Below are 14,514 nucleotides of genomic sequence, written 5' to 3' on the forward strand. Positions count from 1 at the left end.
AACATATTCATCTGTTCATTTTTGTTTAGAAGCTAAAAAAAGCCACCACTACCACCTGCTTTACTTGAAGGCTCAGTAGCAGACCACAAAAGATGACTACTGTATCTCCTTACTTGGAAGTTTTTAGGTATAGGTTTGGTAGGTCATAGGTTACACATCATCTTTCAGGAAAGGCTTAAGTATTCAGCTATGCTGCCTGGTATGGACTGGGAGAGTCTTCCAGTATTAATGCTCAAGTAAAATATTTCAAAATTATATATTTTAAATGCTACATGTCAATACATAAAATCTTCTGAAACTACTTCGAGAGAGCTGTCCTCATGTTTGCAGATAGACTATTAAAATGGGAGTCCACAGAAAAAACAAGGTTGCCTTGGACATATCAACAAGATTTTGATATAGTTTGAACTAAGGTACTAATTTCACTGTTTAATACCCACCATTTGATTTCACATTTTATGCAATAAACAAAGTGATTAGAAGAAACAACAAAACAACATTAAGATCCTTATACTTTCCTTCAAAATGAAGATTAATTAGTTGAAAAACTGATTTTCATCATTGAAGTTCTGTATGAGTTCAGCTCACCTGGACTCACTGCATAACACATAATGCAGCACAGTAGAATTAAAATTGATGCCAATCACAGTAACAAAAGCAGTAATTCCTATATTCCAAGTGCACAATCTTCAGCAGCTGTAAGGGGCAGCTGGATAAGGAAATGACACTGGCACAGAAAGCTTTGTGAGAAGACAGTTAAATCCAAGATCATAGATAATTTTTCCTTCCTGTTTATTAGATCAATATCTGTACTATAGCCAGGATAATATCCAATCCTCCTGTCCAACCCTAACCTATTTATAGCACTTGATCATAAGTGGGAAATTAAAATGAGACAAGCCTTCTGATGAAAAAAATTTCGTAGGGATGGAGTGACATAGCAATTGTAAAAAGTGACTACGCTTGGCAAACTCCCTGATATAAAAATCTTGGACAAAAATCTTAAATCTTTGAATTTTGTTAGTAGTGAAAGGTTACATAAACCTACTGTTTGATTATTAAGATATCAAATAAAAATGTAAGTCTTAGATGTGCAAAGAACTAAAATGTAGCACACTGAGCTAGAATCACAAACAAGAACACTATTTAAGAGAAATATACTCTTACTGCTTGTATATTATAAAGGCTATTTAAACAGAAACCAGACATGAACTGGGAATGAAAAACAACTTTATTGTCTTCAGCAGGAAGAGCACTCAAATGATGGACTTTTCTCCTCCACAAACCCCAGGCATAAATGTCTAATGTTTACTAGAAATACTCTCTTTTATACAGTCCTGGGAGGTTTCCAGTCTTCCGTTATCTTTCTTGGTCTCTAACAATACTTTCTGTCACTCAAAATATATTAAATTTTCAAGAACTCAGAAGTAAGAGACTGGACCCTTCCCTATTGTCCCCCAAAAATGAAAAACTTTCTTTTAACAGAGCCTTTTCAGGAGGTCCCAGGCCTATCTGTGAGGGAACACACACATTTCCGATTGCCAGAAAGGATCTCAAAACTTAGCAGAGAAACCTTATTTTTGCAATAAAGCAGCTTGTGTGCAAAGTCTAGACAAGAAGCCAAACTTTTCTTTTTTTTTTTAGTCTCCCCAAGCTTGTTTAAAAAGCTACTCTGTGTGACAGATTTTACCAACATAAGTCAAGCTTGGTTTTCCTTCTGAAGAAGTCCTGAGGGCTTGCTTCTGGGATTAGAAGAGGAAGGCACTGCTACTTTGTGGATACTTTGGGGAACAGATAATCCTCTGGCACAAGGAATTAACTTTGTTGGCCAGTTTCCCCAATTCTGCAGTTTATTTGTGTTCAGGCATCCCTGAGTCCCTGATTCAACAAACCTCAGAAAACAACCAATTGCCCCCCAAACAACTCCAAAACCCAATGCGTTTCCATCATGCCACTAAATATCATTCCCATGCTGGAAACAAATACACTTGAGAAACCAATACCAGCAAAGAGCTGTTTTCAATAAACAGTTGTGATGATTGACTGCTTATAGGCCAGAGTAGCAGCCCCTTCAGCTTTTCACAGCAAGAGCACACCACATTGCTCACAGGCATTAAAACTGGCCAAATTCCCAATCTTGATATAAATGCTTGAAAATTAAATAAAAACATTCATGAGCTTTGAAAGGAGAAGCAGTGAAAACGGTTACAATAAAATTCTTAGCCCTCCCTGCTGCTCTAGCTGCAAAAGGTTTTATATCACCTATTCTTTATTAACCAGATTCAGTGAAGTCAGAGAAGAAAAAAAATTCCTACGGAAGATATTTAGCAGAAAAAGGTGAAACACAGAGCCAGAGTCTTTATGTATTGGTTATGCAAAGAAAGGATACATTAAATAAAAAAGAAATCACAAATGATTGTAGGAAGGATCAGTGTTTTGTTTCTCAGCAGGCCCTCTCACTTGTTCCACCTGTTCCTGTATAACTTCAGAGATTTACAGTAACTAATTACAGTAAACAACAATTTTATTTTACTTTACTAGGGATTTAGTCATTACTGGAAAGCTATATCAAAGGGAATGTTAGAACATTCATGAGCATCTCCAAAGCCAGAGGTGAACAGTTTCACACTTCCTGGGAGGGGAAAGCAGTATTTCACAGAGCTTCAACGAACTATGGACTCCTACGATCTGCCAGCAGAGAACTGCTAAGAGCCTTTGCCATCTCAGCAAGCACCAGGAATGCTAGATTCTAAGCATTTGCCGGATGCATATTAAGGGTTTTGCAATGACTGGCTACCAAATAAATAGCCACAGGGCGCTGAGCTTTTCTTCTTGTCTCAGCTTCACATACACCTGCCAGAACAGCTTCCCAGAGAAGGCAGTCATTTAAACCCACCTCTGATTTAATCTCACCCTCCAGGGACAAGAGGTATCTGGTTCTAATCAAGTAATACTAATATACTTGAATTTGGTAACATCAACCAACATTATAAGCATAGGGTACATACTAACTGCAACCATGTTTAGACTCAATTCTCCCAATCATTTAAAACCCACATCATTAACAAAGTCAAAAAGGATTTGCCTCATGTTCTTGACTTTAGGATCTCATCTTTTTATCTATCATGTAGCAGAGTATTCCTACATACAAAATATAATGGAGGAAAACTAGGGCAATGGATTTCAGACCAAATGATACTCGATTTCTCTATCAGTATTGGAGGAAAGGAAAAAATAGGACTAGGACCCACTCAGTAATGGAACTAGTTTCTTCCTAGTTATGCCCAAAACTATGCATCTTTCCAAGATATAACAGGATCCTGAATTCAAGTTGTAAGTACTCCAGTACATAACAGTGGAATAGTTTCCTACAGACTGTCAACTTCTACAGCTGATCTAATCTGGCAATGACTAGCATCAGTAGCTATTGCTGCCTAAGTGACTACACTCAGTTCTCCATGCAACAGGGAAAGATTCATCTTTCAAATACTCATAAAGAAGTCAAATTCCATTAAGGCTAAGGTCTCTGCCAACAGAGATCTGTCTGCCCAAATCTCTCTTAAGGCTTCCTCAAAAGTAATGACAGACAGGAAGATTAATGCTCTCTTCCATTCCTGCATAATATGTCTGTTGTCACCTCCTTATACAGAACACAATGAGAGAACAAAGAATTATTATCTCTGTTTTAAAACAGGTAAATCAAAGTATGCAAAAGAAAGATGGCTTGCATTAGGATACACAAATCAGAGGCTAAACCCAAAATAAAATCCTGGCTGTCTCATTTCCAATTAAATACTCCAGTTTAGAGAGGGGATTCAGCAGCCTTTCTGCACTGTTTCGTAACATCTGTGTGCAACAGAGTTTGGCTGAATCTTGGATCCTTCCAAAAGTTGTATCAAGAAGGAATGCATGGACTTAGAAGTGGCTCCCCTTTTCCACATCTGCCCCTCATGGTGTGAGTGTGTGTGAAATTCAAACTGTACAAGAGAAATAAAAGAGTTACAGTGAAGTGAGAGCAGCAGCAGAATAGATCAAAGTCCTATGTAACACGATGGGGGTGTTAGCAGGGTGGCTTTTTGGGGAGGAGAAGCCAGAGTCTGGCCTGTCCTATTCTTTGTTCCAATTTCGACAAAAACATGTTTCTCATCACAGGAAGCCTGAGAAGAATTTGCCCCTGGGAATGAGAGAAGCTCCAGCTGGAAGAGGGCTCAGACAGGATTAGAGGCAGAACAAAAAGGTCAGGCTTTCATCCACATGCAGTGGCACTTTCTTGTCTGAAGTATAAAAAGCAATTTTGCTATGGAAGGTTTCTGGAATGTCTATGACAAAAACGTGACTGAAGTCCACCGTCTGCTGTGGAGATATCCTCAGTACTTTATCAAATTGTACTTGCGTATCTCTGGCAATATCTCAGGTCACCAGTACCACGCAGTAGCCTCACTAGCTGATACTAAGACTACAGTGGTTTCTGCCTGAAGTACAGCACACAGGCAGTCACCCAGAGTGAAACTCAAGACATTCACACTGCCTGTTTGGAGATCTCTGATTCTGATGTCCTCCAAAAAATCCCCTCTTCCTCCTCTAAGAAAATTCAGGTTTATGAAACATCTATATTCGTATTCCACTCCTTCAGTGCTTTGATGCTTTCATCTTTCTAAATCTTTGCACCCTGTGTGGTGTCTCATCACTGTTCTGAAGAAAAACTATTAGCCAGCTGTGGAGCATGCAAATCAGAGGCAGAAACAAAGCAGCTAGCAACAAGTGTAACAAAGCTAAGGAGGAAGAGAAACTGTACCAACAAGAAATTGTGCTTCCTATTTCTTTAAAAGTGGATGTCAGATCAGCAAGGCTTTTCCACTCTTTTCTAATTAAGCAGAAATCCTGCAGCCACTTTGGATCAGCAAAAGAAATCTAGATAGGATAGCACGTCTCAGTTGGGTTTGTCCTAATTTTCTTTGTAAAACTAGCAAAATTAGTTTTCTCTTGTTTTCTTGGACACCAAGAAGCTTTCATGACATTTACCTCAGGAGCAGATACATGAGCCATTTACTCCTTCATTTACATCTTATCTCTGCCAGTTATCACAATCAGAAACTTTGCAGGAAGATGCAAGAACCCACATGTTGGGCAATTACAGAGCAGCTGGCCTGTGGAGAAACAACTTACCCATAAGGATCTAGAACAAAAGTTGCAGACCTTTTGCAAAAGGCGGCACCATTGCTGAAACGGTTCTACTTTGGGATCAAACAGCTATAATCAACTTTTGAACTGTTATAAGATATAAAAGAGGAGACTGGAAGTTGCTATCTCAGCCAACTGATACTTAACCTATACTCCGTATGTCTAAAGATTTAAGATTTAGATTTACTCTTAAATCTACACTTTATGTAACTGTGGACATTTTAACTACCCACAGATTTTCCTCTATTAAAATCCTGCTAATAAACTGGCCTCCACAATACTGGAGTTAGACAGATCACATTGCCTGTAAAAAAACTCACCTCTTGTCAATTTTAAGTAGACTGTCTTTCAGCATTACTTAATGTCCTTTCGGTTGTCCACTATGAGTAAACAGAGGCATGGGTTTTGACTTACATATTTTGCAGACTTCTTTCCATCCCACACTCAGGTATCCCATCTCTAAAAAGAACAGCACTGAATTCTACAACACAAATAGTGCAGAGACATCAGTGTTCAGAGAGAGGAAGATTACATGCTGAACTGATGAATTTGCTAAAATATTATCTAAATTAAGAAATACTGCAAGCACAGAGTTACCCCCTGCAACTTCTGGGGAATATATTAGTAGGATTTGTTGTGGCTAGGGCTACCTGCTAGGGAGTTACCTTCCTTGCACTTTTATAAACTCATCCTGCTTGGACAGCCTTTTTACATTCTGGACCACTAATGCTCTTATGTTACTGAAGTGCCAGAACTAGTCACCAAGAGGGCTACAATCCAATAGGCAATAATTTCTGGAAACTCTCCTCGTTTCCTAGCCCTCTCCCACACCCCTTCAAGACAGAACTGAGTGAAGTCTCTCCTGCTCTCTCCAACCTTTCTTGGCTGAAACCTGTTGCAATTTCACCCTGTAAACACCTGATATGAACAGATGAACTGGGAGGGGCCAGAAAGCTCTTCATAGCTTCAGGGGGGTGGAAGTAAACAGAAAAATAGGATATAAGATGCTTCAAGACAGACTTCCAAAGTGCATAGACTCTGACAGGAGGGGTTTGAAAAAAAGCTACTTCTTCAGGCTCCACCTTCAGAGACTCACTTCATTGGAAGAAAGCTAGGTACCAGTCTGCTGTAGCACTTGCAGAAAATTTCATACCTACCCCAGCTGCATTCAGACTACCCACAGTCAGCTGGAAGGTTTTTGTTGCTGTAAGCAAAAATGCCAGCAAGATCCACTGCTCAGCTGGCATGGCTCTGCATTGTCACTGTCTCTGTGGCAATCTATCCAGCACTGCTGCAGAAGCCTCCTAAAAGGAGAACAATCAATGGGAATGCACAGTCCAAGATGACAGGCTGCTGCGATGAGATTAAGGAGCTCAAGTTGCAAGTGGCCAACCTTAGCAGAATGCTGCAGGAGCTGAGCAAGAAGCAGGAAGGTGACTGGGTGAACGTGGTCATGCAGGTGATGGAGCTGGAAGGGAGCACCAAGCAGATGGAGTCCCGCCTCATTGATGCTGAGAGCAAATACTCCGAAATGAACAACCAGATAGATATCATGCAACTCCAGGCAGCTCAGACGGTCACACAAACTTCAGCTGGTAAGGAGGGAGTTGCCAAGCTCCCAGATACACCTCTTAATGCACAAAATGAACTAATGACTAGTTCTTAATGCTAGCATGTCCCACTAATGTGATTAACAAGTATGCATACTGAATACTTCTGCTTGAAGTACTTCTGTAGGTGGGTGATCCTGAGAAAACTAGTTTGAATTCATCTGTCAGAAGTCCAAAGGTCCAGCTGTATTTTAATATCTGTACGTCTGGTATCAGGGAGTGGAAAAACTGAACAGGTACTGTATTTGTACAGTGAGGAACTCAGCCTAATATTTCATTTTCTGAGCACTACAGTACCAATCCAAAAAGAAAGGGAGCTGGCTTTGTTAGGGAATGGCTCTGGCAGTGATATCCTCCGAGTTCACAGTGCTGACAGGGGACTAGAAGTTGGTAAAACAATTATAAATGCTCTCCAAGCATTACTGGAGATTTGTAATTGTATCTTTATGACTATCTCTGAACCAGACTAAAAGAGTGATCCATTATTTGAATGATAATTCTCAAAAATTCAAGGCTGTAGATGATGCAAGATGCAAACTGTGACATAAGCCTAGCCAGAACACAGTTAAATTGTTCAAAATTCTCTCTTCCCTGAGGGAAAATTTCACTGCACACAGTGACTGCACAGGTCTGTACTAAACATGGAATGCAGGTGCATTTTGTAGGTCAGCTACTTGTAAAGCCACTTCCAGAAGAAAGTGTCCATTTTGTTGACTTTTCTCCTAAAATGAAATTCACTACAGCAAGCTGAAAACTTCCTTAAAAAGAAACTGCTGTTGTCTGGGATGACTGGGTTTGCCAAAAGACTTCATTTGAAATTTTTTTAAATGCAAAGGAAAAACTTCTCAATTTATTTATTAAATTCTTCTTACGAAGAGTTCGACTTGGCTAGTTTTGACACACCACTGTTTACAGTAGGTCTTAAACAAAAATTATACCGTAATGAATCTCTTTGGAGCTGTAGTTTTGGAAAAAATACAGTAACTCACAGAAGAAACTGGCCTAGAAGGTATTTAAAACAGATGCGTCTCACCTCACCAGGTAAGAGACATTTAGTCTATACTAAATTGAAAACTGTCAGAATGGATAAAGCATTGCTTCAGCTGGTTTATCTTCCTCAGAATAGCTGTGCATTTTACCATCTTCAAGTCAGCTCCTGCACCAGGAGGAAAAGAGGCTTGCAGAGACTGACAGATGACTGCAGTTAAAAGCCACCATCTCTGTCCCAGGCTCTAGTGCAAATATGCCTCATCCGCAAACTTGGCTAACCTGTTCAAGCACACAATCAAAACAGGCATCTGGCAGCAGGCCTAGCCATTCTATTATATCAGCCTTTATTATTTGGGAGGAAGACAGCAAATATATATCTTTTTACCTTCCAGCACAGACACACGCAGTAGCAATGTGAAGAGATGTCTCTTTAGATAGGAAAGGTTAAAAAAAAAAAAAAAAAAAAAAAGAAAAAAAGAAAAGAAGAGAAAACATCACAAAGTCCCAGTGCTACAATGTCTTTTTCCAATACGTGCATTGATCAAAACTAAACTATTTCAGGAGAACACTAGACTTGTGGGAAATTTTCTTCACTTAAATTACTCCTTGTATTGCCACTAAGCTTTACATAAACCACACTTACAGGGGAGGAGTTCTTGCTGTTCAGATTCTTACTTTCTGGTTCTGATTCAAGTAGATGCTGTCTATGACTGCTCATCACTTTACCAGAGGAACTACCGAATCTCTGGTGTTTACAAGCTACCTCCTGATGAATTTTTGGGGAGTCCAGATCTGGAGGTAAGGATGTCAAGTACACAATGTATATTACATGTCTTTTCAAATATAATCAAGAAATATTTATCTACCACGGAGATGAAAAGAGCACATACTGAGTTATGATACCCTGCACTTTAAATCAGCATCTTTATGTAGGCAGACTTCAAGGAAGGAAAGAGTGTACATTTAAGAGGGAAAATAGAAAAAGCGTTCATTTAATAAATTTTTTTCCCCATGACTTTTAAACAAAATAGGAATTTCTTCAAGTTGTGAGATCTGGAACAACGTCTTGTCTTCTGTTGAGAGAACTGAACCTTCCTAAATCTGCTGTCAAGTAAGCACTGTCTTTTTTCCTGTCCTAGGTGTTCTGTGACATGGAGACAGATGGAGGTGGCTGGACTATCATCCAAAGACGTAAAGTTGGTCTGACATCTTTCAATAGGGACTGGAAACAATACAGGGAAGGATTTGGCAATATTCGGGGAGATTTTTGGCTGGGAAATGAAAATATCTACCGACTTTCAAGACGCCCCACTGTTCTGCGGGTTGAGTTGGAGGTAATTAATAAGGTCTTAATTTCAGCAGCAAAAGGTTTTTTGTACAAAATGATTCTCTAGTAGCAGATACCATCTCTTATCTCTATAGAAGGCCCAAAGAATTTGCATGCTTTAATTACAGGAGAAGGAGGTAAGATAGATGTAGTGATACATTCAATGATAAGACATAATTATGTTCTGTACCATGCAAAGTCAGTAGGACAACCTTCTGTCTGCATACAGATTGTGTCTTAGGGAACATGTGGGGCTCTAGAGAATCCTGCAGAACCCACTGCAGACAGATATCAAACTGCTGACCACCTCAGTTTTAAGTTTTGCAGAGATGGCCCATAATGTTTTAAAAACACTGAGTCTTTTCCTTTTGCAGCACTTCCTTCCAGTCTGTGTACAAAAGAGTTTGCATTGTATTACCCCAAAACAATTTCTACAGTCTACTAAAGGCTTGGGTTTAACTTAGACTAGTTTATAGCTGGTACAATAGCTTTGAGGGATGGGATATCTCTAATGGAAAAAGTGAGCTGAAAGTCTTTATATCTAAAAGTCACTGTTTCAGAGAGGAAAAAAAATTACTTGAGGCAGCACACTATGAGACAATGATGTTGAATGCAAGAGCTGCGCACCAGGTTTCCATACATATTGTTTAATACCAGTGCACATAAGACTTGGAAGTATGATGCTTTGCTCTGGAAAGTTTCTTTGCCTTAACAGGTAAGTTTCTGCTGGCTGTGTACGAGACAAAAAAAACCTCGTGAAAACTCTGGTACTAAGAAAAGATAGGCAACATGCACTGTATATAACCATGGATGGTGGAGTCTTTTCATAACTGTTCTAATAGGACCTATTTCTTCTTCACTGCTCTGTGGCAGGACTGGGAAGGTAACATACGCTATGCACAATATAAGCAATTCACCCTGAGCAACGAACTAAATAGCTATCGTCTTTTTGTGGGGAACTACACTGGCAACACAGGGCGTGACTCCCTAAGGTACCACAACAACACAGCCTTCAGCACGAAGGACAAGGACAATGACAAGTGCGTGGATGACTGTGCCCAGTTCCGTAAAGGTAAAGCACATAAAACACCTTCCTGTCCCGAAGAGAGCTGCCTCGGTAATTTTTAGAGAGCCCAAGACTCCCCCTTTCCAAGTAACTAGAAAGTAGCAACCGGATGGCAAATCAAGGGAGAATGACCAATTCTGGAATACACACCGGTTATGTGGGAAATCTGGCAGTTAAAGCTGATTTACACAGAGCCAGACTGTAAGTCATAGACATCAGTACTCTTCAATTTATTTAGTGTATGCTCTCACCTACACATACTGTTATCCAGCCCATTATGCGTATCTGCCAATCTGCCAGACTATCTCAGATGTTGATGCAATTCAGTGATGCAGGAAGTAATTCCTGTATATCTATAAGGTTTTCATTTTTTCTTATATTTTTATGAAGTTTCAAGTTCTAGTATTAGGGACTTGTAATTATTCTCCTATATTATTATCCTACACACACCTCAAAGTTCAACCTGAATTCTCATCTTTATTCCTACTCTATTAAGAGCCTCTAATGAGGTTACTCTCTTAATTCATCATCTTTACACAAGGTCTGTCACAAATATAATTGTTTTCACTGCGTCTTGCCCTTTATTTTTAATTTCCCTATTGTGCTCCCACGTGACATGCAAATAAAATTGTTGATATCAGTCTCAATAAAATAGTGCAGCTTACTTGCAGAGTCCAGAAACCTTTGAAACACCTTAAGACGCCCAAGCTAAGAACCCAAATTCGTTTCCTGTGCTAACTTCTTAGAGTCAGAGACAGCAGCATGGCAAGGAAATATTCTAAGAGGAATGAGCTACTAAATGAAAAGCTACTGGACTCATTTGACTATGGAACTGTAAAATCTTTATGTATTTAGTATCTATGTTAAGTTTTGAATTTACCTGCAATCCCAGCTATTAGGGCCATAGGCTCCAGGGACTAAATGCTGCATTCTGGTCACTCTCCTCCAGAAAGAGCAATAATTCTTACTATTAATACAAAACATACCTGTTTTAAGTAAACGGCTCACCAGGAATCTATTAATTTGTTTTCTGAAAAGGTGGATATTGGTACAATTGCTGCACAGATTCCAATCTGAACGGGGTTTACTACCGCAAAGGAGAACACACCAAGAACATGGATGGCATCACCTGGTATGGATGGCATGGATCAACCTATTCATTGAAGAGAGTTGAGATGAAGATCCGGCCAGAGGATTTCAAACCGTAGAGGGAATCAATATCTGATTGTACAGCTACATGATGCCACTGCACAGAAGGTGGGCAACGGACAGCTCAAAATCAGCCAAATAATTGTTCATTTCATCTAGTATGTGCAACAGCTACATACTGGCTGTGTACACACACAAACACTAAGACACACTAAGCACCCGCCACAGCCACTAGTGTTATCAGGGCTCAAACTTATTTCCTCCTCTTAAGGCTCTTTCCAAAGGGAAAAATACTGTATTAGAATAGGTTAGAACAGAATGCACTTACAGCACCTTCAGAAAACCTATTGGTGTGTTTTCACTAGCATTGTGATTAGTGGGTTGCCTTAGTATTAACCAGCCAGGCAGGGACTGAAAAAAAAAAAAAAAAAAAAAAAAAAAAAAGCCTCCTTGTTGCCTTTCCTTCAGTGTCTAGAGTAAGCATTGCTAAGTAACTCCTTCCAAGAGGGACTCAAATCACAAAATGACATACTCATTTCAAATGAGAGGAATCAATCAGAAGTGCCCCTGATGCACCTTTCTTTAGTGTATAGTAAGTGGCTTACATTCCCGCAGAGGAAAAAACAAAGCTCAAAAGTTTTGGATTAATTAGTATTGCCCAGGTTCGCTCCTGAAGTTTTACTGCCATCTCCTGCTGCTGCCTCAAATAAGTCCTCACAGAGAGCTGCACCCAGCAGATAGTAACCCTGGAGGAAGGATTTGTCCCATATGCTCCGTGATGCTCGTTCCTATCCACAGATCACCTAAAGGTTGATAAACTAGAAAGCAACTTTCTGGGCTGCTACAAAATTATGTTCAAGTTAGAATGTAAGTGTGCTATATGTCAGTAGGACTAAGAGAGAACAGCAGGTTAGCAAAAATAATCCAGACCCAGCCACCCAGCCAAAAAACTCAACTCCAACACTTAAAACCACCGTATCCATGAGCAAAACACTAGTACACACCAGAGAATCTATAAGTGCCAAAAGTTATTCAAACGTAAGGGAATGTTTGCCAGCATACCGCACTGAGGAACATCAAAATCTGTTCTAAAGACTACCCCAATTACAAGTTACCTAGAGATGTTACATCAAAAATCAGCACGTTTCTCCCTTACATAACAAAATGTTAAAAATAACAGTTAAAAAAGAAAGAGACTCCTCCTGTAGCCATACTGCTGTTTGAATACATTGGAAGAGATAGTTATAGTTAATATATCTATTTTTATTCACCTTAAAGAGAGTTTGAATCTAATTTAAATTGTTCAGTCTTGTGTGAAATAGGAGATAAAGGTGTCTCGGGAATTGCCTTACATATGTTTGACTGTTCATACTGTAAATTTCAAGACTGTGTGGAACTATAGTTGGAACTATTTTAACTGTGGTCTATAAAATGGATTTTTAAAGGTTTCTAAACTTTTTCATTTCTAATAAATTGTCTTTCATTTTTAATCCTGCTTTACTTCAAGTCTTTGCTCCTTTACTTGCTTTTTGATACACAAAGAAACAGCTGCACAAGTGATTGAGGCCAAGAAAGGGAATACATCGAATTCTGTATTTTCCTCAGAAAAACGAGAGGACAAAGGATGAAAAAAAAAAAAAGGGGGGAAAAAAACAGAAAAGCACAACTCCAAGAAAGTAGGAGGGCTGAAAAATTGACTGCATACAGCCAAACCTAAGTTTTTGCTCAACCAAAATAAATTTGTCTATCTCAAATGGTAGAGTTAACATTTCTGTGATATGAAACTGAGATTCACCTTTTAAAACATGTAGTTTACTACCAAATCTTGTGCAGGTATTTCAGGCTAACATTATTCTCGTTGACAAAGCTCAGGAAACAGTACACTCTTGTTATAATATCTTCTATTGATATATGAAGAATGAGACCTACCTAAGCTAGATGAGCAGAATTTGATGAGGAATTTTAATTAACAACTTCAGCTTTTCTGACTTATTTATATGTAGGTGTTGAAATCTCTCTCATCTAACTTACAGCCACTCCATGACATCCCATATTGAACTTAAAGGGTGAGAGGTAGAAATCAGAAGACTCCACTTTTTCCTGTGCAACTTCCCACGGCTTCTATCATCATTTCAACCATATAACGGAAGGGCAGAACTCAGCAGCTAGGACTGTACATCTGCAAGCTAGTTAGTAAGCCTACAACAAATTCTTGTGGCAGAGAGTGAAATCCTAAGAATTACCTAGATTCATCCTAATGGTATCCTAAATTGGGTACTGATGCAAGAGCAGAAATTCCATCAGTTGTGATCCTACCTGATGAGAGACTCTAGAATGGCCGGGGTGGGACCCTTTTGAAATTCCAGCTCCTTGTAGTGAAGGGCCTTGGCATATGCTCGACATTTTGCAGCTCTTTCCCCCAGGAGGACAATGCCATTATCATCTCTCAAAGGCAGTGGACCCTGGGTAGAAGCACATACATCAAAAGCAGGATAAGTATAAAAAAGAAGTACGTATGAACTATTAAGACCCTTTCCATAGACTAGACATCAGCCAGCTAGTCAGCATTAGAAAAGAGTTGCCTAACAGCATCTCTACCTTGTCACTGTGTTCCATGAATTCTGCCAAGTTCAGCAGTGTCTGAGTGACTTCCGCAATGTCCTGAGAAGTCAGGGCCAATTCAATGCTTCGGATCAGCTCATCCTGCTGGTCTTCATTCAGTTCAGACCAGCATGAAACAAAAGCAGCATTGAAGAGATCTCTGAGGAGGAAAACAAAAGAGAGTGAGAGGTAGGGATTCATCATTCAGGAGAAAAAGTCTATTTGACAGTGGACTTGGCTTCTCATTCAGAGGAAGCAAGCCGCAAAATGTATTTATATGTCTACCTGCAATCAATAGTTATCAGTTTTTATAGAGCTAACTTCTATACCAAATACTTCGTGAAACCTACATTTTAAAAATATATAATAGGATGATATACTACAATAGTAGAAATATTGTACTATCATATGCTAGCAAGTATTTTAGGCTACAACAAACTCTTCATAGCAGCAAGGATGCTCTTCTCTTCCGCTATGAAGAACCAGGCCTAATCTGTCTTAGATCACAAGGGAATGTAGTGAAAAAGATGATTGTACATTTCTCTGGACACACATGCTGCAACACTTGTGTTTTCTGTGCTCACTAGAGG

At 39.3% G+C, this 14,514-nt stretch overlaps 2 protein-coding genes across 4 annotated transcripts in view; one reads left to right on the forward strand and one right to left on the reverse strand.

Moving 5' to 3' along the window:
- MTOR (mechanistic target of rapamycin kinase) overlaps positions 1-14,514 on the reverse strand; it is a 68,523-nt gene that overhangs the window by 33,981 nt on the left and 20,028 nt on the right. For both annotated transcript variants that reach the window (XM_041124098.1, XM_030016968.1), the window contains 2 exons: positions 13,922-14,084; positions 13,640-13,785 (listed from right to left, as the gene is read on the reverse strand). In XM_041124098.1, coding sequence (XP_040980032.1) covers positions 13,640-13,785; positions 13,922-14,084 — 309 coding nt within the window. The remainder of the gene's footprint in view (positions 1-13,639; positions 13,786-13,921; positions 14,085-14,514) is intronic.
- Positions 6,219-11,837, forward strand: ANGPTL7 (angiopoietin like 7). Of its 2 annotated transcripts, none has more exons than XM_030016973.2 (5): positions 6,219-6,776; positions 8,476-8,579; positions 8,921-9,115; positions 9,982-10,180; positions 11,213-11,837. In XM_030016973.2, exons 1-5 carry the CDS (start codon positions 6,398-6,400, stop codon positions 11,380-11,382), a joined length of 1,047 nt encoding a protein of 348 aa, XP_029872833.1. In that variant the 5' UTR covers positions 6,219-6,397; the 3' UTR covers positions 11,383-11,837. The 2 variants fall into 2 exon arrangements, with proteins under 2 accessions (XP_029872833.1, XP_029872835.1); XM_030016975.2 differs by having other exon boundaries at positions 8,479-8,579.

Source organism: Aquila chrysaetos, chromosome 6 (genome assembly GCF_900496995.4).
Source record: "Aquila chrysaetos chrysaetos chromosome 6, bAquChr1.4, whole genome shotgun sequence".
Classification (NCBI taxonomy): Eukaryota; Metazoa; Chordata; class Aves; order Accipitriformes; family Accipitridae; genus Aquila; species Aquila chrysaetos.

Coding starts and splice junctions, on each gene's coding strand:
- ANGPTL7 (XM_030016973.2), top strand. CDS start 6,398: ATGCCAGCAAGATCCACTGCTCAGCTGGCATGGCTCTGCATTGTCACT. Junction 8,580..8,920: donor TGGGGAGTCCAGATCTGGAG/GTAAGGATGTCA, acceptor TTCCTGTCCTAG/GTGTTCTGTGACATGGAGAC. Junction 10,181..11,212: donor CTGTGCCCAGTTCCGTAAAG/GTAAAGCACATA, acceptor TTTTCTGAAAAG/GTGGATATTGGTACAATTGC.